Here is a 24,425-nt window from a genome sequence, read left to right as displayed (position 1 = left end):
TTCCGAAGACCCTGCGGGTGGGGAGCTTTAGAGAACTCGCTGGATTCCTCCGGCTCCCACCCCGCGCTCCAGGAATCCCAGGGGTGGAGTGGAGTCGGGGAATCTGCATTTCTAAGGCGCTTCCCGTTGTGATTATCTTGTCCTCAGATAAGACCTGTAGGTTCCTATTTCGGGTCTCTCTTCCCCACCCTACCCCACCCCACCCCACCCCACCCCACGCACCCCCGCGAAGAGTTGCTGACTTTTGCTTAGCCTGGAGCTGGTGAAAGGAGCCCTCACTGGAACTTTCTCCCCTTCTCCCTCCTTCCAACCCCCCCCCCGCCCCGCCCCTCATTTTCCTGGCTCCGGAAGGGAGAGGCAGGATCTGGTCTCCTCTTCGAGAAGGGCCAGACCTCCAGCAGCAGGTGTCTGGTGGGCTCTGATGACCACTCTGCCCACCCCGGGAGGCGGTGAGGAGAGAACCAGCCTAACAGAGCCGCTCCTAAACTCGTGGTTTGTGTTTAGAAGTGAAGCTTGGCTGGTTGAAACTTCTGCAACCCAAACACCCCGTCTCTGTGCTCAAGGTCTAGAGTGTGGATAGGCAGGAAGAACCAGGGTCCTCTGTAAAAAAAGGAATTGTGGGGGCCCTGGGGATGCTGAGTCTTGTGGGGGGAGCGATAACATAAGACTGTTCTTGAAGGAACACAGGCTGTTCCAAGGGAGTGCTATGGGCTACTTTTTACTCCTGCAAACAGCGCTTGGAGGGCAACCTCCTGGAGCCTTTCTCTGTGTTGGCAGGGGTTGGGGAGGCTGTTCTGTGTTGTGTGGCACTGGGGGGTGCCAGGGCCCCTCAACACCGGCCCCCGCTGCAGAGAAAAACAGCCCTGTAACCGACGTTCCCCTGCACTTGTCTCAGGTCTGTTATGTTGAGCTAGAGCCCCCCCCCCCTTTTTTTTAAGGTTGTGCATGCGTGTGCGTGTCTGGTCAGTTACTAAGTGTGTCTGACTTTCTTCGACCCCGTGGACTGTAGCCCACCAGGCTCCTCTGTCTATGGGATCTTCCAGGCAAGAAGACTGGAGTGGGGTGCAGTTTCCTTCCATTTCCTCCTCCAGGGCATCTTCCGGACCTAGGGATCAAACCCACACGCCTGCATCTCCTGCACTGGCAGGTGGATCCTCTACTACGAAGCCGTTTTTAAGGTTTTGGGCTGCTGTTAATTTGCAGGTGTCGTTGCAACTCATGTGGCTTCTGGAGGAGATAGTGACGTGGGTCAGTTGGTAGACTTCAGTCACCACCAGAGAGAAACCGAGGCAGGAACACAACCTTACCAAAAGAACACCAGCAGTTTCTCAAAAGGTCCGAAGGACCACTCTGCTACCCTGAGTTCTCACCATCCTCCTCCAGTCTAGAAGGGTCTCTGCCCCAGCTGCGCCTGTCTCGGGAGAGCAGGCTTCCCACCTTCCTTCCTTTCCTGGAAGAAGGAAGCCGCCTCTGAAGCTCTGCTGTTTTCTGCCTGGGTGACCCTGTATAGCCTTGGGCACAGTTTTCTGAGAGCTTTAACCCAAAAGTCTCCCTTCTGCCTGCCTTCACATTAGCACTGTGAGCTGTTTCCCTCTCCCCGGGAATTTGGTGGCTCATGTCTGCGCACATCAGTGGATACAACCAAGAGCATTTGTGTAGTGCTGACTCAGAAGGTTCTTCTACAAAAGTATGTTGAGGAATTTAATATTCGTCTAAACCTGGGAAATGGGGACCAAAGTCCTCATTTTATAAATCTGGAAACTGAGGAACAGGAAAGTTGAGGAACTCCACCAGGGTCACACAGCTAATAAAGAATAGAATTGGAATCTGAAACTTATCAGCTGGCTTCTCAGGCAGTTTCGTAAACCACTGTGCTTCACAGCTTCCTACTTAGTTAGCTTTCCAGTCTTAGCTTTCCAGTCTTCCTTGGTTTCAGTGGGACTAAAAACCCTCAGGAGTTTAATGGCTTTCTTTCTTTAACACGCAAATTGCTAAGCAATGCAAGGTTTCCTCTTCCTCAGAGAGGCACAGTGATGGACTTCAGACCTGCCAAGTGTGGGTTCTGATTCGCTGAGAACTTCTGCCCAGCAGCCTTGAGCAGCATCTCTGAGCCCTGTTCCCTTCCTGCTGCTGCTGCTAAGTCGCTTCAGTCGTGTCTGACTCTGCGGCCCCATGGACTGCAGCCCACCAGGCTCCCCCGTCCCTGGGATTCTCCAGGCAAGAACACTGGAGTGGGTTGCCATTTCCTTCTCCAATGCATGAAAGTGAAAGTGAAGTCGCTCAGTTGTGCCCGACTCTTAGCGACCCCATGGACTGCAGCCCACCAGGCTCCTCCGTCCATGGGATTCTTCAGACAGGAGTACTGGAGTGGGGTGCCAGAGCCTTCTCCGTCTCTTCCCACAGAAAGTCCCAAAGCGTGGCCCCTAGACCAGCAGCATCAGCTGGGAACTTGTTAGAAATGAAACACCACCAGCTCCACCTGGGACCTCCAGAGGGGGAGCCACGCCGCCTGTACCTTAACAAGCACTCCAGGTGACCGTGATGATGGGTAGTTTGAGACGCCCTGGCTTGGGGTTGTGCTTCTGACTGGATGTGCATGGGCCTCACCTGGGGATCTTGTTAAAGCACAGACTCTACGTCTGAGAGCTGGGCTCTGCCTTTCTAGCAGGCTCTTGGATCGTGCTGGTGTTAGTGCTCTGAGGGCCACCCTTTGAGTATCAAAGGCTTAGAGAGTAGGATGAGGTTGACGTGCTTTAGAATGCAGGTTCCTGGGCTCGCCCCCTCCCCAGTTAAGGTGGATGAGGCTTTGGAGACTACACTTAACCCACAGTTCAGGTGATTCTGATGTTGCGTTTGAAGGGGTTCCGTGCATCTTTGGATGTTCAGCAGCGTCCCTGGCCTCTACCCACTAGACGCCACTGTCAAACGTGTGCACACAATCGTGACAATCAAAAGTGTCCCCAGGTATTGCAAAATGACCCCCAGTTGAAAGGCATAGGCCTACGCCCCTTGTTCAGTCCCCTGAAGGGGCTTCAAGCATCGCAGCTCCTTGGACATGGCACCTGCGTCCTTTAACCGAAGCCCTGTAATCGCATTGACGCAATGGAGGCTGGACGCTGTGCCGGGAATTTACATAGTACATCTCTTCTTGCTTGGAGGCAGGTCAGTGATGCCTCTTTACAGATAAGTAAACCGAAGCTCAGAAAGGTTAAGTAAGCCGCCGGTAATCCCACAGCTCGCATGTGACTGCGCAAACCCTACGCCCTCATCAGCGTGTCCTGCAGCTTCCATGGTGAGAAGGTTTGCCTTGACCAATCTGTCAAGGAACGCGGAATCCGCCTTCTGTGTTGTCCCTGTTGCCCCCTCACTGAGTCAGGTCTGACTCGTTGGAACCCCATGGTCTGTAGCCCACTAGGCTCCTCTGTTCATGGGCTTTCCCAGGCAAGGATACTGGATGGGATTGCCATTTCCTTCTCCAGGGGAACTTCCCAACCCAGGGATCAAACTCGCATCTCCCGCTTGACTGGCAGATTCTTTACCACTGAACCACCTGGGATGCCTGGGATCAAGGGTCTCTGACCCTGGGCTGTAATTCATAAACCAGTTAATAGGTTTTTCTTTTCAGACTTAAAATATTGACTGCACCTCCTTTTACCTGGGTCTTAAATCTATTTGGAGAGAAATCACTTTATAGTCTTTGAGGAGCACTTGGTCTTTGTTGTAGAACTTTTTAAAGTTTCCTATTAGATTGAACCATATGAAATAATCTAGCCATTTTGACCGACAGAAACCACAGTAACACCTGGGTCAGCCTCGCTACCAGGGTTATGCGATGAGCTTCATGAACCAGAGGCACAGTTTCAATCACTGGTTACAAGTGGCCGATCTTGTTTCTTCATACAGCCGTTGGCCTGCCCTGATTTTTTTTGATGCGCATCAGACATGTACAGTCTACAGAGAGCCATCCCCAAACTGCTAGAACACGGCTTCCCATGTGTCTCAGTGGTAAAGAACCTGCCTGTCCATGCAGGAGAGTCCGATCCAATCCCTGGGTTGGAAGATCCCCTGGAAGAGAGCGTGGCAACCCCACTCTAGTATCCTTGCCCAGAGAATCCCATGGACAGAGGAGCCTGGTGGGCTACAGTCCCTGGGGTTGTGAAGAGTTGGACACGACTAGCATGAATGCAAGCAAACTACTAGAATATTCTTTAAAACTTTAATTTCATCTTCACACCTTAAAAACTTCCCTTAAATGTTCATTCAGTTTGGTGCATCCCGGGTCTTAAATGGATTTTACAGTGTGTTTAATCAGGATCCCAGAAAGTCCTGATACTGCAGACCATCTCAAGCCTTTTAGTCTCTAGTTTTTTATTCCTTCATGTTTCAGGTTGAAACGGTGGCATTTTAACCTGGAGAGCAGTGACACTTGAAGGTGTGGTCTGTGACTTGTTGCTGAGTTGAGTCAAAATAAGTTCAGAAACAGAGCATTTAAAAGTAACTCAACAAACATCCAGCTTTATGTCATATCTGAAACATCTGGGCTTTTACTGTCTTACTCCACTTTTCTCATACTTTATTTTATTAAAAATGCTGGTCTGATGGATCAGAAGTTATTTTACAAACCAGGTCTTCCTCACATCGTTCAAAAGGTGCGGTTGCAAAGTCTGGATCTTGACAGTCATGTCCCTGTCACATTCCATGTTCCTTGGTCCCCTCTGTTTCTTGGAAATTGGTGAAGAGGATGGTCAAGACCAGGGTGTGCATGGCTTCTAATCTGTAATGTCTGGGGTTTTTCTGGTGGGAGTGGGGGTAGGTGGAATAAGCCCAGACCTGCTCTGTTATGAGACTTGTGTGCTCCGAAGACTCTGCGACCCCGTGGACTGAAGCCCGCCAGGCTCCTCTGTCCATGGGATTTCCCAAGCAAGAGTGTTGGAGTGGGTTGGCATTTCCTCCTCCAAGGGATCTTCCAATCATGGTGCTTATATCTGAGAAATCAAATAATACTTTCCATTGTCTCGATTTCAGCTTCGGAACTAGATAATGACGTTCCCACACCACCTTGTCCCTCTGCTGACGGCAGTGATGTCCAGAAAGCCTCTGTCGCAGCTCTTCCCCCCGAGTCAAAGGAACCAACAGCGACCCTTGGGGAGAGGACCTTCAACTGCTGCTATCCAGGTATAGGGTAGACTCGATGTGCTGAGCCCCGCTCTGCACCCGGCTCCGTCACATGTGACCCGCCGAAATTTCAGATTCTTCCTGACTTCCTCTGTGAGGTTCTGTTAAGGGAACCTGTTTTTCTTTTCTAGGTTGCCACTTCAAAACTGTCCATGGCATGAAAGATCTGGACCGCCACCTAAGAATCCACACGGGTAGGTACCCATTCGTTTGTCCCAAACTTGCGTGTTGGAAAAAACCCCGAGAACAGAAATGTATGCTGGTGAGCCTGGCACAGAAGGTCCCTGCCTCAGGACGTGATCCCGTGGGAGGCGCTGGGGCCTGAAAAGTCACAAAGGCAGTGATGGTAAATGACGGGGGGAGACTGTCGTAAGCTGGTGATGGCAGACTTTTTGGAAGAAGAGGCTCTTCAGGTAGGAAAGATGCCTGAGGAATCGGGCGAGGAGAAGGAAGGACTCCAGATGGAGGGAATTGCTATACAAAGGCGTGGACAGAGCAGAACCAAGGGTGGGATCCAGTTGGAGAGGCGGGAAGAGGGAGGGTCAGCGCAGAGGCCCTGTGGCCGTCGGGGTCGTGGGTAAGAGCAGTGAGGCTGCTTCTGGACAGAAGAGGCCTTCTGAGCAACCACGCTGTTGGGAACGCAGAGAAACCAGATGTGCTGGAGTGAAGGACTGACCTAGAACCAGGCTCTGCACACTGCGTGCGGCCTGGTGTCAGGCCCGGCCCGTCTGTTACCTGTGCCTGCTGCTACAGATAGTATAAGAGGAAGCCCATCATGTATTAGCAGCTGCATGAAAAATCACTGTTTCCTGGCCCCGCAATGAGGTTATTGAACCGCTGCTGGAGACCTCATGGTACGCAGAGCCGGACACACACTGTCCGGTTTGTTAGAGAAACTTTCCCCCCCCCTGGTGTCCAGTGTTGACCCTGCACTAGCCTGTAGGAGTTGAGATGCTGATCTCTTCGCCCTCACAGACTAAACGACTTAATGAGTTTTCTCTCTCTCAAGTACAATTTAAGAAGCCAGGTAGTCCCCAGCTGATGGGATGCAGCTGGCATCCTAACAAACAGCTTCGTCTCCTGGTCTGAGGCAGCTGCTCTGGACCTCGGTCTCTTAGCTGGTAGAAAACTGAAGCGGAAGGAAGGCTCAGCCTCCCCCAGGCCAGGCCCCTGAAGTGACCTCGCCGGTGACTAGCCGGATAATGAGCAGGACTCAGTCATGATCGCGCCAGGCACGAAGCAGGGCTGGAAAATGCCTTCAAGAAGGGCAGCCACATGCCCAGCTGAAACCCTGAGGCTCCATCATCAAGAGGACAGCTTTCTGGACCCCTAGTCTCTCTTGGAAATGGACAGTGGGCTATGGAAGCTAAGGAGCAAAGGGCCGGCTTTGCCTGGGAAGGGTGGATCGTGAACGGCCTCCTTGTGAAGCCTGGGGAGATAGGGCTGCCAGGATGATAGCGGTGCGCCCGCAGACTGCGGGAGCCGTTTGAACAGAGAGACTCCTCATCAAGGGGGCCGGGTTAGGCAACTTCAAAGTGGGTGACTCGGTCCTGAGGATAATCGGGCAGTGCTGCTCCGCTGGGGCATGTGCCACTCTGGTGGGCGGAGGCCGAAGGTGCTGCCTAGAACCTGCAGTGAGCAGGACAGGCCCTGCACGGGGTCGTCAGGCCCTATGGCCACGGTACCAGGAGGACCTCAAGAGACAGGTGGGAGCTGGAGTAATGTTTTACTGGAGTAATACAGAGCCTGAGGGGATACGGAAGTACAGGTGAGGCCATGTCCTTGGTGGGGCTCCCTGAGCCAGGGGTGGAGATGCTGGGCAGGCCCATGCTACCTCTGGAAAGCAGGAGTGGGCCCTGGGGTGCTCATAGCATCTTTCCCCATGGTTGCATAAAGCCAACATATTTCTCACCTGTTGACGAGTGTGGTGGCCAGCCCCGTGGTTTCAGGGACTCAGGGTCCTATTTTGTTGCTTGGATATCCCAGAGATTGGTGTGGTCTCAAATGGCTTGTATTAGTTGATCAGTCGTGTCCTCATTCTTTGTGACCCCATGGACTGTGGCCCACCAGGCTCCTCTGTCCATGGGATTCTCCAGGCAAGAATACTGGAGTGGGTTGCCTTCTCCAGGGGATCTTCCCAACCCAGGGATCGAACGTGGGTCTCCTGAATCGCAGGCAGATTCTTTGCTGTCTGAGTCACTAGGAAGCTCTACTTCCACTTTAAAGGCAGCATCCTAGAAGCTACAGACGTCATTTCAGTCGATGCCCAGATCTGCCCAGTCGATGGCCAGAACTTAGTCGCGTGGCGATTCGTAGCTGTGGAAATGAAGTCCGGGAGCTTGAAGTCTTGAATCTGTGTGGTGAGTGCCCAGCTACAGAGAGAGAGTTCTATTACCAAGAAAAAGAGCTCACGTGTAGACCACACGGCCTCTCAGACGCAGCCGTGAGAGGGAGGCGGGGATGGCTGTGTGCGTGCAGGTGACCGCTTGAGGCTGAAGCTGGACCTTTGGCAAACGGGTAAAACACTGATTTTCCAGCCACCACTTTGAGATCCTTTACACTTCAAACCTGAAGATCCCCCGAAGAGTGTTTTAATTGACAATCACTGCATTAGAAGTTAAAATCAAAACTTTAAATTTATTCATTTAAGAGTAACAGTAATAAGCCCGTTATATATAAACACCTCTATGAGAAGTAACTGTTTTCCAAAACAAAGCAAGTACTTGCATATATACCTGCAAACGTGTCTTATTTCATGGTTTAGCTGAACTCTCATCCCTGTATCCCAGTATCCAGCCTATTGCCGTGTGTTCCTTTGGTTGGAATGTAAGAGGAAAATCTGGCTGCTCATGTAAAATGTAATTGGAAATGGGGGAGTATTTCAATAGTCTTTTCAGTTAATACTATACCAAAATACAACAAATGGTGGTTTGTTAAATATTAGTTGCTGTATAGAATTTGCAGTCATATCCGTAAATTTTTCAAACTTGTTAAATTCCATTTGTCTGTTTTCAACTTTGAATAGCCCTTACTCATGCTTGATTGGCTCTCAAACCATACTTGGTTTGACAGTCATACGCCAGTCATTTGGGAAAATGTGACTTTTGCCAACTTCTGTAATTCTTCCAAATGTTGATCCGTTTCATTGTACCATAGGAGAAAAATCATATTTAATTATGAATCTCAGCAGGAATACCTAAAGCAAGGATGCTAATCCAAACTTTCTAGAATCCAAAAGTTATCATCCCAGTATTGTCGGTAATACTGACATGACTGGCTTACTCAGTTCATACTTCAGGAAACATCTGCCAAATTCCAAATCTGAAATAATGTGGTTTTTTAGTTCTTTCAAGTCAACAGGGTACATCGTAGGGAAAGCACCCTGCGCAGTCACCCCTCATGCACTTGTTGTCAAGACAGCCAAGGATTTTGGTTTACAGAACACTTTTTGTAGTGTAATCAACATCTTTAATAGGGAAATTTATCATTCAAATTCCAAATATCCTAAATAAGTTAAAGTCTATAACTTACTGGGAAATATAGGAGGACAAATTTATGGTGAAAATAGACAGGTAAACACAACTAGCAAAGTCCACCAAGAAGCCGGATTAAATATGACTAAAGTTAAAACTTCCACTGAGACATCATTAAGAAGTTAAGAAACTTGCAACGTGGGGCAGAGGTCATCTTCAGAACACACAAGGATGCCTGCAAATCAGTGATGGCTCCAACAGAAAAGAAGCTGAACAAGCAGTCACTCAAACAGAAGTGCCCATATTCAGGTGAAAAGCTCACAAGAATAAAGTCCAAAAGAAACACGAGAACTGTGTCTTCCCCAGAGTGGGCTAAGTTGAAAAGTACTCAATTAAGACTGTGAATCGCGGAACATGGCACTTAACAAGCCTCGCCGCACCGGGCCTCCCCACCTCCCAAGGCAGGATGTGGTTCTCTGCAGGGAGAAGAATGAAGGATGGGGTAGCAGCGGGGTGTGTGGGAACCTAGAGTGCTGACAGCGGCAGAACCAGCTTCAGAGAAGTTTTGCATGTTCTCTCCAGGCCCTGGCTGCCTTCTGTCCTGCAGTAGGTCAAGTTTAGGCTTCGAATTGTCCTGGTAGATTATCCCATGCAAATCGTGTTTGTCTCTATTCCATCTCGAGTGCCTTGGTGCTCTGGGTCAGAGTTGAAGAGTGGTGGTGAAGGTAAACCTATCCGTATCTTACTCCTGACTCTGATGGAATATCTTGAGTTTTTTCTTCTTTGGCCGCTCCGTAAGAGCAGCTTTCAGCATCTTAGCACTCCAGCCAGGGATCGACCCCAGAGCCTCGGCAGTGAAAGCACCCAGCCTTAACCACTGGACTACCAGGGAGTTACTTGGATTTTTTTTTTTTTTTAACCATCATTTGTGGTTCAAGTCCTTAGGATCCTTGTGGAAATCATTGTCATGTTTGAGAAGTTTTTGTTTGTTTGATTTTATTTCAAGTCTGCGGAAGTGGGTTTGGGTCTTGGGATGTGTTTTGTTCAGCTTTGGGTTTTTCCATCAAGAATGATAGTTGACGGGCTTCCCTGTTGGCTTCGTGGTAAAGAATCCACCTGCCAGTGTGGGAGACGTGGGTTTGATCCTTGGGTGAGGAAGATTCCCTGGAGAAGGAAATGGCAACTCACCCCAGTATCCTTGCCAGGGAAATCCCATTTGCAGAGGAACCTGGCGGGTTGCAGTCCTTGGGATCGCAATAAGTTGGACACAACTTAGCGACTAAATTATAAAAAAACAAATGATGGTTGAATTTCAAATGTTTTGCACTTAAGATAATTGTCTGGCATTTAACCTCATAAAGGACATTGTCTTCCAATGTTTGTTTTATCCCACTCTGTATTTCTTCCCTTGGTATTGATATCAGGGTTAATCTATCCTGAAGTGAGTTGAGACATTTTTTTCTTTGCCTCTGCTATTAAACAATTGAACATGCAAACGCTTTTGCTGGTAAATTGGGTAGAATGTGACCACAGTGCTCCGTTTGCGACTTTCTTTTCCCAGAGGCTGGAGGGTGCATGGACTAGGCTGTGATGACGGTGCCCGTCTCCGTGGCCGCGGAGGCCAGCTCCGCTCAGCCCTGGGCCCCCAGAGTCGCTGCCAGCTCCACGCCTGTGGTCTCCCCTCCAGGACCCAGCTGGTGGGGCGGCCCGTCTGAAACATGCCACCTAAAGGCGCTCTTAACCCTTTTTTCCTGCTGTGGACTCCTGGCAGTTTTGTGAAGCTTTATAGAGCCCTCCTAGAATAACATTTTAATAACATAATAATATAACATATATATAATATAAAACATAATAGCATAATAAAATCACATTTAAATACAGCTGCTATCAAAGTGTTCATTGTATAGTATTTTAATATACTACTCTTGCTTTCCTGAAAAGTGAAAGTGAAGTCACTCAGTCGTGTCTGACTCTCTGCGACCCCATGGACTGTAGCCCACCAGGCTCCTGAGTCCGCAGGGTTTCCCAGGCAAGAATACTGGAGTGGGTTGCCATTTCCTCCTCTAGGGGATCTTCCCAACCCAGGGATCAAACCCAGGTCTCCCGCATGGTAGGCAGACGCTTTGCCGTCTGAGCCAGCGGGGAAGTCCTGAAGAGTGGTACAGACCAAAAAGGTCACCACCGCCTGGGAGCTCATTAGAAACACAGGATCTCAGACCCTCCCAGACCCACTGACCCCGAAACTGCATTTTCCTCCTTGTTTCTATGAGTTCGGTTTGAGAAATGGGGAGATAGCAGTCGAAGGTAAAACCTGCAGCTCTAGTAAGAGGAATGAATCCTCAGAATGTATGGGAATGGTAAATTCCAGTTAGAGGTCAAGGAGATAAAACTTAATCCCTTGTCATACAAGGTCTTAAAACTCCCTAAATTTTACCCACGGGGCCCAAATTAAGAATCCTTGCTCTTCCCAGGAAATCCAATATTTTCTAATAACCGTAAGTGTAATATAACTTTAAAAAACTGTGAATCTCTATGTTGTACTCCTGAAACGGAGTTCAAAAAAACAACCCCTGATCTGGAACGTTCCAGGTCATCCCGGACAAGGGAAGCAAGTGTAGCCGACCAGACACTGGCTCGTTTTGTTTTTAGTTTGGGGTCGTTTTTGTTCTTGGGGGGGTCTTTTTGTTTTTTGTTTGGGGTGGTACCACACAGTTTGCAGGATCTTAGTTCCCAGACCAGCGGTTGAACCTATGCCCCCTAGTGGAAGCGCAGAGTCCTGACCCTTTGACCACCTGGGAATTCCCAAGATACCGGCTCTTAAATCCGCTCCTCTCCATTGTGCAGAGCCAGGCCCACATCCAGGCCTACAGTGATGGGATCAAGCAGCCTAATTATCCTGAGAAGGACGCCAAATATTTGAACAGAAAACAGTTTACCTTGGGGTACATCTCTAACAGAGGTTTTTCTAAATTTGTTATTGCTCTGTTTTCTTTCTTAATTCAGGCTGTAATTTTGTATCTTCCTGGACCATCACTGTTTTATTGAGTCATCTAAATTGATGGTGGCTTAGACGATAGAGAATTCACCTGCAAAGCAGGAAACACAAGTTCTTTCCCTGGGTGGGGAAGATCCCCTGGAGAAAAGGAATTGCTAGCCACTCCAGTACTTTTGCCTGGAGAATTCCATGGACAGAGGAGCCTGGTGGGCTACAGTCCCTGGGGTCACAGAGTTGGACATGTCTGAAGGACTAACACTTTCCCTTTTCAAGAGAATTAAACTGACTTGTAAAAAAAAAAAAAAAGTATAATTGCCATTTTTAACAGGAACTTTAATCCATTTGTACTAAATGTTTGGTTTGACTTTCACCTTATTTTCTGTTCTGTTGTGCCCCTTGTTTTTTATCCTTGCTTCTCTTTTCCGGTTTGAAAGCAGTCTTTCCCATTTCATTACTTGTATCCCACATCTTGTCTGCTTACCTTTTTGTTGTTCCGATGTACATGGTTCAAGTGTGATGCCTTGTGTGATCTGTCAACTGGCTTTATTTTCTCTTTTCTTTATTTTCTCTTCCCATGGAACGCGAGTTCAAGTTGAGTGCTTAGTTGCTCAGTCGTGCCCGACTCTGCGACCCCGTGGACTGTAGCCCACCAGGCTCCTCTGTCCATGGGATTCTCCAGGCAAGAAGAATACTGGCGTGGGTTGCCATGCCCTCCTCCAGGGGATCTCCCCAACCCAGGGATCAAACCCAGGTCTCCCGCCTTGCAGGCGGATTCTTTACCAGCTGTGCCACCGGGGAAGTGAGTTCAAGTACAGGGTTTTATTTCAGTAATTTCCATGGAATTCTGCAGGTACTCTTCCCATCTTTTTACCATCCGGCATTGTCTGAGGAGTTGTGTGCTCATCTGGGCCTTTTTTTTTTTTCCTGAAAGCTTTATTTTTTCCCATTTATTTTTATTAGTTGGAGGCTAATTACTTTACAATATTGTAGTGATTTTTGCCGTACATTGACATGAATCAGCCATGGATTTACATATGTTCCCCATCCTGAACCCCCTTCCCACCTCCCTCCCCATCCTGAAAGCTTTAGGATGTCATCATTCTTCGGCTTTGGACACTGTCCCACTCTGCCTCTAATTGAGCCATCTTAAGACCCATGTCTGAGGAATCCCCCGGCAGTCCAGTGGTCAGAACCCAGCACTGCCCCTGCTGGGGGCCTGAGTTCGATCCCTTGTCAAGAAACAACGATCCCCTGAGCCACGCACAACCCAAAACAATCTTTTAAAGACCCATGTCTGGTTTTGGTGTCAAATAGTTATCTTCTTTAAGTCTGGGCTCTTTAGTTGGGCATGCCTTCCCATTCTGGGTTTCCCTGATCAGTGGGTTCCGGGGGAGGTTTTTGTCTGGAGGTGATTCATCTGGAGTAGTTGTAGGAGGAGGAGGAACGCAGTTTGGTGGTGATGTTCTGGGCATGGGGTTCTCTGCTCTCCGGGAACCTCCACATGCTTGGAGCCTTGGCGGTGCTCCTCCAGCCTAAGCAGCCTCCCTCCCTGACAGCCCGGCGGGTGGGTGCCTCTGCTGCTTGTGGTTTAGCCCAAGTCAGGGAAGAGTCACCCTGACTGCTCTCCAGGCGGCTCATCAGCTAGTGAGCGGAGAGCCGTTCCAACGTCCGCCACCTGCCGCCTCCGATCTCAACTGCTTCTAGGAGCGCTCTCTTTTTCCCAAAGATGATTTGGCCTATGGCCTCCTTTCAGCCTGATTTTATCTCTGCTCCTTGGGAGGTTTCGCAAGCTCTGAGCCATGAATGAAATAGCACCCCTTCTCGCGTCCCACGGTGCTCGTCTAGACCTCAGTGTCTGCCTGTCTCCGGGCGTTTGATCCGAAGGAAAAGGCAGAACCGGGGCCCAGACCGCCTTCTTGGTCGGCCCTCTCTGCCGGCGTCCTGGCGGACAAAAGCCCTGAAGCCGCGACTCTCGGTTGTGTTTGCAGGAGACAAGCCCCACAAGTGTGAGTTCTGTGCCAAGTGCTTCAGCCGCAAGGACAACCTGACCATGCACATGCGCTGCCACACCAGCGTGAAGCCCCACAAGTGCCACCTCTGCGACTACGCAGCCGTGGACAGCAGCAGCCTCAAGAAGCACCTGCGCATCCACTCGGACGAGCGGCCCTACAAGTGCCAGCTCTGCCCCTACGCCAGCCGCAACTCCAGCCAGCTCACCGTGCACCTGCGCTCGCACACCGGTAAGTCCCGCGCCCCCTGCATCTCTGGCCCCTCGGCGATCGCTTAGCCAAAGCACAGGCAGCTTAAATGACTCCAGGGCGTGAGTAAAGGAATCTGGGGCTTCTCTGTTGATGGTGAAGCCTGTGGTTTCTCCCACCGGGACGGCAGCTTCTAGTAAAACACTGGACATCTGACAGCTGAGTTTCCTAACTTGCCTGTGCAGATACAGCTGGGGGTGATTATCCAATTCAACACGCAGGAAGCAAAGGGTGCATCTCAATAAAAGTCTGATGGATAAACTAGGTGTTTCTGTCATTCAACGTCAACTCTGATTGTGCGGCTTAATTCAGAAACATGTGGCCATGTGTGAAACGGCTGGCTAGCGGGAAGCTGGTGCTCCATGCTGGCCTGGAGGGGTGGGAAGAGCAGGGTGGGATGGAGGTTGGAGGGGGGTGATGTATGTGTACATACAGCTGATGCATTCTGTTGTACATGACATTGTAAAGCAACTATACTCTAATTAAAAAAAGAAACATGTAGCAAAATTACCTGAATGTAATCACAAGCGTCTAGAAATTAGGCTTTGCAGAAAGTCTTTTCCCTCCCTGTGTGAGACACTGTTGAAATAACGAGATAGAACCAACCAAGCCATCACAGTGCAGAAAAAGGGGGATTGGGGAAGTTCATAAGAGTCAGAAAATTAGAATTTCCAGTGAATGCCTGGCAAATGGCAAGCAGACCAGCATATACTGACATCCAAAATTGAGTCAAGAAACCTGTGTCCCAGCAGACAAGTGGGAGGCAGCCATAGAGCTAGATGCTAATCTTTGCAGCCAGAGTCTGACTGCCTTGGGTGTTCTGGACTTGGAACTGGTGTAGGCTGCAGAGGCCAGAGGTCAGAGGAGCAGCTGAAGCCTCTTGGCATGATGGCCCAAACTGTTGAGTAACAGGTAAAACACACCGAATGTCTAGTCCTTAAACTGATCTCCTCTCCTAACTTTGAAGTATCATCTGCAGATTATGCGTCATCTGCAGGAAATAAGTGGTATGAAATGTGCCAAGGCTCACAACAAATCCTGGAGACGACAGAGTGCTTGCGTAACTTACCAGCATTTTTTAGTTCTCATTGGTATCCACCCACTGGCAGGAATGTTGCATCTAAGAGTTCTGTTAGAAACAGTAGAACAAATCAGTATGAATTGAAACTGGGGTTGCTGGCTATAACCAACTTTTCAGAGAGCAGAAAAAAAGCTGGAGAACTGACAACCAGAAGATAGAAGTCTGGTGTTTCTGGCAAGGTCAGGAAGAAAAGAGGTGAGAAAATCAAGTGAGATAAAGCCATTTACTGAATCTAGGAGAGGTAGTGGCAAAGAGAAAGGCATCCTTAAACCTCTCAAGCTGATGGACTAAACACTGAAGCTAATGCTCGTTTTAGAGAGAGATGCTAGATGAGTCAAAATCACATTCAACAGAATGTAGGAGAAGTCTGGGGAAAGGATGGTTGTGTAGGATATGTAACAGTCTCATCTTTGCCTATAATCAACCGACAGTGATGTTTAAAGTAGCAGCCTCCAAAGAGCTAAACCCTTAGCCATCCCTCCAGGGAGTATAGAGGAGGCTATGGCATTTCATGATTTGTCTTCTGCTCCTGCTGCCATAGTCACGGGTTAATTTCATAAATAAAATTCAGTCTGTCGGTGTGAAACTGCAAACCTTTAATACAAGCCAGTTAACTGATGTGATAATACAACTTAAAGTGAAGAGTAAAAGTGTTAGCTGCTCAGTCGTGTCCGACTCTTTGCCACCCCATGGACTGTCCGTGGAGTTCTCAAGGCAAGAATACTGGAGTGGGTTGCCATTTCCTTCTCCAGGGGATCTTTCCAACCCAGGGATCAAACCCAGGTCTCCCACGTTGCAGGCAGATTCTTTCGTGTGTGAGCCATGGGGGAAGTCCAGACACCAAAGTGAGCATGTTTATAAATCTTGATTTGAAACAGTTTTGTATCGCATAACCACACCTCTTCCTTCTGTGTCCAAATCTGAGATGTCAAGCGAGTTTAGATCTGAACCTGAAATGAAGAGGGTGGACTTGGATGGCATGATGCTGCTTGGCCACGGTCAAATGACGTGACCTCTCTGAGCCTCAGTCACCCCATCTGGTAAAGTGGGGGTAGCACTCACATGTGGGGTTGCTATGCAGATTAAGCCAGTTTTAATACACGGTGTTCTCACGTGGTGCTGGTAGGAGGTGAGGAGTACCTGGAGTTTTAAGGACCCAGCTGTCTGCCAGCACGTGTTCTGAGCGCATGTGTGTGTGTGTGGGGTGGGGGGCTCTGTTGCCTGCCTGCTCTAATGGAAACTCACCTTCCCGTTGCCAGGGGACACCCCCTTCCAGTGCTGGCTCTGTAGCGCCAAGTTCAAAATCAGCTCGGACTTGAAAAGGCACATGATCGTGCACTCGGGGGAGAAGCCCTTCAAGTGCGAGTTCTGCGACGTCCGCTGCACCATGAAGGCGAACCTGAAGTCGCACGTGCGCATCAAGCACACCTTCAAGTGCCTGCACTGCGCCTTCCAGGGCCGGGACCGGGCCGACCTTCTGGAGCACAGCCGGCTGCACCGGGCCGACCACCCCGAGAAGTGCCCCGAGTGCAGCTACTCCTGCTCCAGCGCGGCCGCCCTGCGCGTGCACAGCCGCGTGCACTGCCCCGACCGGCCCTTCAAGTGCGGCCTCTGCAGCTTCGACACCAAGCGGCCCAGCAGCCTGGCCAAGCACGTCGACAAGGCGCACCGGGACGAGGCCCGGACGGAGAACCGGGCGCCGCCGGGCCGGGAGGCGCCGCCCGTGGCCAAGATCGTGACGCACAGGGCCTTCCGCTGCGAGACCTGCGGCGCCGCCTTCGTCAGGGACGACTCTCTGCGCTGCCACCGGAGGCAGCACAGCGACCTCGGCGAGCACCGGGGTTCGGGCCTGGTCAGCTTCCCGCCCGAGGGCGGCGCCCCCGGGCAGCTGGGCGCGCTGGTCTCCGTCGGGCAGCTCGAGACGCCCCTGGAGCCCGGCCAGTGCCTCTAGGACCCCGGAGAGGGCGGTCAGCCAGCCGGATCTCCGGACGCAAGGCAGCCGCCCAGCCCTGGAGCCCCGCTGGCCTCGCGCTCCGGGGATGCCTGCTTGCACCCTGAGGCCTGCAGGGGCCGTGGCCGCAGACAGCGGGCTGTGAGGGCAGGCGCCAAGGCAGCCCCGTGGAGACACATCCCCAACCGCACCCCCCGTATCTGTCTTCCCTCCAAGCATCGCCTAAGCAAGTTTACTCGGTTCCAAGATCGGGGGTCCACTGAGCACCGCTCTATCCAATCGGGATATTTCCCTCACGATGGATTCCGGTTCTAAAGCCGATCCGCCCCCGATGGGATTATGAAGCAGACGAGTTAGGCCACGTGGAAAAACTGCACTGATCCACACATAGAGCAGGTTTAGGGGACGTCGGGGTATGTGGAGGGTCTGGGGTGGCCGGAAAAGTTCCAGTTCTTAACCTGGGTGGTGGTTTCTGAGTAGCCGCCTCATATGTTTTCTGTGTGGTTCCTTTTCTCTGTGGTCTTACAATAAAAAGGCAAGCTCGTCTGTAGAGTGGTGTCAGAGGGACACTCCATTTTTGTGGTCTATCACAGTGTGGAGGTTCTCCATTGCCCTCCAGCCGGTGGTCATTTCACTGCAAATGCACCTAGGATTTCTGCGTGTCCCAGTGCCGCAGCGAAGCAAAATGCAGTGTGATCTGTAGGTGGCGCCAGAGATCAAGCTAACGCTAGCTCAGCCAGTAACTGTGCTGTGAAATTCAAGTTTTGTGTATTTGTATTCATAAAAAGAGAGTAGGGACCCACTGGGTCCTGGGCTTCGCTGTGGGACATGGCGATACGCGGAAAAGCCTGGGTCTAGTGTCTTTCATCATAGTAAGCGCTTGGTGTTTGCTGAACCAACAAATAAGGGAAACCCCAAGCCTCTTGTAAATGGACATTTAACTTGACCGTAACTTAGGAGGTCTTGGAATGTCAGTGGATATATAATTTATCCAAAGCTGCTTTCGTCTTTTCTTCAGATACAGTCTTTGTTTAATCCACATTCTTGTGTGCCCTCATCAAGCTAAATATCTGGGCCTTTGAAACACTGAATAGATCCATTGTTTTTGATAAAGTGGGAACAGGAATGTGAAAACAGATTACTTATAGATTGTAAAGGTGACTATTTCACTTATGAAATAGACATACAGAGCTTGTTTTAGAAGGTTTGTTTGAACAAATCTGATTCCATTTGGCTCAAGGCGAGCGATAACAACTGTAAGAAGAAAAGAGAGAAATGATGGCAGAGAGAATTAATAACTTTTTTGTTTTATAGCTATTTTCGGTTGTTCAGAAGTGTTTCATTCCTGGTTGCTGGTGCATGGTACAGATTCTATTGTCACCTTTTGCCGTTTGTCATGAGTCTTATCTGTGTTTCTGTTCTGGTAGCAGAAGGGCTGTTGACCTTTCAAGTGGGAACACAAAGATTGAAATCATATAAACGTTCCTTGTACTTCTGGTGTCATAGCTCTTCAAAGAAACGGGGAAAATATCAGCCTCTTTAGAAGGCATTTTATCAAGGGTCTTGGATCCACACTGGTATCACCTAGCGAGTTTGGATCCCCAGTAGAGTAGAGATCAGCAAAAAGCTTGGAACCAGATAGTAAACGTTTGAGGCTTTATGGAGCCATAAGGGCTCTTCCGTGACTAAACTCTCTTCACAAAAGCAGCCAGACTGTCTGTATGCCAACAAAACTTTATGAAATGAGGATGAGACTTAAAATATACAGCTATCGCCAAATGAAACTGGAAATAGCCATAGTAGCTAAGAGGCCCTGAATTGGTTTCTGCCCCCAGCTGTGTTTTGCAAGGTGCACATCGATCTCAAAGGGGACGTTGATTAATGAATGTTTGCAGTGTGGCATCACATGGACCAGGGGCTGGGGAACTTAAAAGGCCAGACAGTAAGTATTTTTGGCTTTGCTAGCCTCAGTCTCTATTCAACTCTGTTCACCTCTGTAGCACAATCACTCAACTCCGCCAGTTATCAGACCCGCTGGAGACAACAGGTAGGTGAATGGATATAGCTGTGTGCCAATGAAACTTTATTTACAAAAAGCAGGCCATGATTTGGAGGGCTGTCTTTTGCTGATTCCTGACCTGGGCTATTGAGTGCAAGCAGTAAAGTAATTGATATGTCAAAACAGAGGAGAAACACAAAGAATGCCAGATTTCCTGGGGTTCTTTTATGCCGGTACAGTTTCATGCAAGAGATAGGTTCAGTTCAATCACTCCATCGCGTCCGACTCTTTGTGATCCCATGGACTGCAGCAAGCCAGGCTTCCCTGTCCATCACCACTCCCAGAATCTGGTCAGACTCATGTCCATCAAGTTGGTGATGCCACCCAACCATCTCATCCTCTGTCGTCCCCTTCTCGTTCTGCCTTCAATCTTTCCCAGCGAGTCAGTTCTTCGCATCAGGTAGCCAAAATATTGAAGCTTCAGCATCAGTCCTTCCAACGAATATTCAGGACTGATTTCCTTTAGGATTGACTGGTTTGACATCCTTGCAGAGATAGGTTAAATTCCAGGTTGTGTACATGCGTGCTAATTTGCTTTAGTCATGTCTGACTCTTTCTAACCCTATGGACTGTAGCCCACCGGGCGCCCCTGTCCATGGGATTCTCCAGGCAAGAACACTGGAGTGGGTTGCCGTTTCCTTCTCCAGGGGATCTTCCTGACCCAGGGATCGAGTTCTTTACCACTAGCACCACCTGGGAAGCCCAAGTTCCAGGTTGTAAGTGAAAGTCACTCAGTTGTATCCAACTGTATACAGTCCAAGGAATTCTCCAGGCCAGAATACTGGAGTGGGTAGCCCTTTCTTTCTCCAGGGGAATCTTCCCAACCCAGAGATTGAACCCAGGTCTCCTGCATTGCAGGCAGATTTTTTACCATCTGAGCCACCAGGGAAACCGAAGAATGCTGGCATGGGTAGCCTATCCCTTCTCCAGTATCTTCCAGGAATCGAACCCAGGTGTCCCACACGGCAGGCAGATTCTTTATCAGCTGAGCTACTGGGGAGGTTAGGGACTGACCGGGGAGGTTAAGGACTGGGAGATGCTAAGTCCTTTGGACATCTATTCAGTGCAGCTATAAAATGTCCAGTGAAGAATTAAAAAGTCAAGGTGATCCCCTCTAGCTTCCCTCTGCTTAAGGCTTCCTGCTGCCTTCTGAACACTGTAGTACGTGAGTTCTTTTTTCCCTGTGTTTAATTTCTTAAAAAGAATGAGCCTCAATTGCTGCTGCTATGTTGGTGTGAGTCCTTACTCTGAGCCAGGCACTGTGATAAGAACTTGACCTGTGTTGACTCATCTCCTTCTGTCAGGTGCTATCCAGAGCTGGAACTAGGTTGAGATGAGGAAGGCACTGGCCTAGGGCACTCAAAACTCAGCAATCACATGTTTTAAAGTGATATATTTAAAAAACAAAAACAAAAACAAAAAAAAGTGATATATTTTCTAAATTAGCAAACTACGGACTACAGGTCAGTTGCTTTTTTTGTTGTTTTTTTTAAAGTTTTTTTAGAAGTTAGCTTGGGAATTAAGGCAGGACTTGGTCCTGTCTTTTAAGATTGTGATGTTTTTGTTCATTGTGGATTTTCTGTGTTAAATTTGGTCTTTAGAAAAATTGCATTAAAATACTTTCCTTGATCAGTGAGATTTTGGGCACCCCTTTCCATGGGGGGTGCCTCAACCACCTCACCCTCGTCCCTGCCTCTTGTCCAGATACAGAAACTGAAGCATGAGAGTGATGGACCTTCTAGAACAGAGTTAGGTTTCAGTCTCAGGCAGAGTAGCTCCTGAGTCCACATTTTTAGCCAAAGTACTGGGCTGGGTCTCCAATTCTAAAATATATATCTTGTTAGAGTAATAAGCTGAGCTGAGTAGGGTGACGACAGACTCATCCGAAAGGAGCCGCCTTTTGTTGAAAGGGGTCGGGGTTGAGGAGGAAAGGGGTCTGAGCAGCCCTGCTTCTGGCGTTACTGGGTGCTGACGTCCAGCTGGGGTTTGGACCTCAGGTTCTCCATTTGCTTCTCTGTCCATGGAGTGCTCAGTCACTTCAGTCGTGTCTGACTCTTTGCAACCCCATGGACTGTAGCCCGCCAGGCTCCTCTGTCCATGGGACTCTCCAGGCGAGAACACTGGAGTGGGCAGCCCTTCCCTTCTCCAGGGGATCTTCCCAACCCAGGGATCAAACCCCAGTCTTCTGTGTTGCAGTCTTTACCCGCTAAGCCACCTAAGGAATACTTTCGCTCATCTGTAAAATGGACCATTTCAGGCATTTGACTTAATGATAATGTCAACAAGTTTAAAAACAGCAAAGCAAAATCCGGCTCGCCTGTGTCTTTTTTTCATTTATTTTATCGGAGCTGGGGCATGGGGATAACCAAGAACTAGTACTGTGACCTTATGACCTTGGGCATCAAAGTTTCTATCTTACTTCCCACCCCACCCCTTGTCTGCAACACGTGGTCCAAAATGGTGGCAACTGAAGCTCCAGCCAGGGTGGGAGGAGGCCTCCCCTTAGCACTGCAGGAGAGTTGCATGTAAGCTTCTGTTTCCAGTCCCTGCCACCTGGCTGGTCATACGCCATGGCCGTTGCAAAGGGTGCTGGGAAATCACGGCGCTAGAGTAGCTCTGCTGAGTTAAAACCTGGAAGGAGATGCTGGGTCACGTGCATCCTCTGCCCCTGAGCAGACATTCAGGGCTCTCGTGAATGCTGGAGCTGACTTTGCTATGAGACACCAGGCGTCGGCCTTGAACACCCAAGGTACTCTACACAGGAATGTTTCTGCTTTATCAGGGCTTCGCCGGGGCTCGCTCTGCCTGCTTTTTGTGATATTGGCCCATGGTGTCCTTCCAGGGTTTTCTGTCCCTCTGGCCTGGTGGGTGTCCACTGGCTCCGGGCTGAAGTATGTGGGAAGCTCTTGGGTAACAAATCTGCCTCTGCAGGGAGGCCGTGGGCATTGGTACCTTCTGAGGCCGTGCAGGTGATCATAATGTGCAGCCAGGAGGGAGCAGCTGCCCCAGTGAAGAAGCAGGGCTGCCTTCATGGATGTTTGCCGCCTATACTGTCCCGGAGGGCCCCACACTCGGGTACCTGCTCTGCTGACGCTGTTTTGTAATTCTTAGTTTTTGAACCATGGATCCTGAGTTTGCATTTTGCATCAAGCCCAAATTACATAGCCAGTCCTGTGAGGAAAGAAAACATGGCTAGGAAGGGAACTAGTGTACGTCACTGGTACAGAAAAGGTCTCAACCTTTGCGACCAAGACTCCCGTCTGGAGCCAGCCAGCCAGTACTCTGGATAGGAGGGAGAAGCATCGTGCATCATGATAGTCTAGAATTTCCCTACACGATTCCGTTCAGACGTTACAATGAATACCATGTGCATCTGTTATGACGAACAAAGCTGATTTTCAGAAAAGTTAAACCTGCTCAGGGCAGCTAGGACAGGAAAGTCAAACCCTGTGTGCTGGACTCCTGTGCTGTATGTTATTTGCAGCTTAGGCAGGCTGTCCTCCACCGGCAGAAGTGGGGCAATTGGGGAGGGAGCCATTTGAGTTCTAAGTGTCAAGGCCGGAAAAGGACATGATCTTTTGCAAGAATGGTGAGCTCTGTAGTTGACTTGGAAAATATTTTGAATATGGGTATTGTTGGATGATTGTAAAATGTCCCTAGGCTATGTGTCCACGTGCTGCGGGTAAGTTATTGCAGGAATGACCGATGTTACATTCCCCCAGCTCAGGCAGGTTACAAGATGGTTGAGCTTCAATACTGATCTTGATGATAACTACACCTGAACTCCTAGCAGTGTGATGGGCCCCCAGAGCCCACGCTCAGCCACTCAGAGGCCACTTAGATAGGATCTTGTGTATGTCTCACACCTTGAGGCGCTTCTGTTTTAATAGGGAAGAAAATGAAGGTAAAGAATCCAAGTCTGGCCCGTGGTCAGGATTAGAACCTGTGTTCGTGTCCTCTGAGTGGAACTCATTTTATTACCTAACACCACCTGCTCAAGAGACCTAACACCAGTTTTCTTCATTGCTTTTGGAGTCATGAGCCCCTGTGTCAGTCCAGACAAGTCTATAAATCCTCTCTTCAAAGGACGTTTAAGAGAATAAAGCAAAATATATAAGCTTGCGGAGGAAAACTATTGAAATCATTATCAAAATATTTCTTGGTTTAAGTGTGCTTAATTAACATCATATTAAAGGTTGTAGCAGCAGACCTCTAGCATAACTATTATTTATAGCCAGCCTTGGGCTTTCCATGTCCGCAGTTCCTCCATGGCCATGGATTCAACCAACCGCAAGGTATAGTCCTGTAATATTTGTTATTGAAAAAAAAATCTGTGTATAAGTGATCCAGTGCGTTTCAAACCTATGTTGTTCAAGGGTCAGTCAACCACAAGCTTATTTTGAAGTAGAGATGCTCATAACTGTTATTTCAAGATAGTTACAGCAACCAGGATGTTTTATGAAACTTGGGAAGTGTGTGAGTGTAGCTGTGTCCCACCTTTTGGCGACCTCACAGACTGTCGCCCGCCAGGTTCCTCTGTCCATGAGATTTCCCAGGGAAGAATACTGGAGTGGGTTCCATTTCCTCCTCCAGGGGATCTTCCTGACCCAGGAATTGAACCCACATCTCCTCCATCTCCTCCATTGCAGGCAGATTCTTTACCACTGAGGCACCAGAGATATATGAAAGTTACTGGTCTCTTTTGTTGACCCAGTCACTGGTCCTATCAATGCTCCTGTGATCTGGTACCTACATCCCAAACTGACAGGTGCTCAATTTCAGTTAGAGGCGAGTGGAATAAGATTCATCTTATTTCCCTTGCAAATTCCTGGACCTTATCAATTCTACCCATGGTCCCTTTACCCCTGTGTTAAGACCTCTGATGCTAATGGAATTTCTGGGGTCTGATTTTCTTGGTAAAATTTGAACTTGCAGTTATTTCCATCACGACCAGGTCTAGTAGCATCAGCATTTAAACATTTACCCCGGCCTCACCCCACCCTAAGAAAAGCGTGCATTAGAAGGCATTCACCAAACAGGGCTCTTTGCTAGGTACAGCCCGTTTCCGACAAGCTCTTCTTAGGATGGCTCAGTCCTCACCTGTTAGTTTGAGGGACTTTGGCTTATAGAAAACAGACTCTGCATGTTCATCAAACAGCTCTGAAATTCTCAAGGCATTACACACACCCAAGTGTGCTCATGCTGTACCCCTGTTTCCTGAAAGGTCACAGCAGACTGGCTTCAGCCTGACACGGAAGGGTTTTTACCCAAGGCCGAGAGCATAACACGTGAGTAACAACCGCAGATAATTCTAGTGCTCAGCCCAGGGTCGTCTGTACTTACTCATCTTAGGCGTCCTCGGAGGGAAAGGGTTATCTCAGCCGTATTGGTGGTCACTTGACCATCTGCAACAATCTACCTTCACTTCTTTTT

The 24,425-nt window shown here is 49.2% G+C and overlaps 1 protein-coding gene across 1 annotated transcript in view; it reads left to right on the top strand.

Annotated features, from left to right (window-relative positions):
• ZFP64 (ZFP64 zinc finger protein) overlaps positions 1–18,712 on the top strand; it is a 74,093-nt gene extending 55,381 nt beyond the window's left edge. Inside the window, exons 6-9 of the mRNA XM_065922199.1 lie at positions 5,026–5,175; positions 5,307–5,369; positions 13,632–13,883; positions 16,242–18,712. Of these exons, the coding sequence (XP_065778271.1) occupies positions 5,026–5,175; positions 5,307–5,369; positions 13,632–13,883; positions 16,242–16,933 (1,157 nt within the window). The 3' untranslated portion in view covers positions 16,934–18,712. The remainder of the gene's footprint in view (positions 1–5,025; positions 5,176–5,306; positions 5,370–13,631; positions 13,884–16,241) is intronic.
• Positions 18,713–24,425: the final 5,713 nt, after the last annotated feature.

Source organism: Muntiacus reevesi, chromosome 2, assembly GCF_963930625.1.
Source record: "Muntiacus reevesi chromosome 2, mMunRee1.1, whole genome shotgun sequence".
In the NCBI taxonomy this organism is placed as follows: domain Eukaryota; kingdom Metazoa; phylum Chordata; class Mammalia; order Artiodactyla; family Cervidae; genus Muntiacus; species Muntiacus reevesi.
This window is presented reverse-complemented; position numbering and strand designations above follow the sequence as displayed.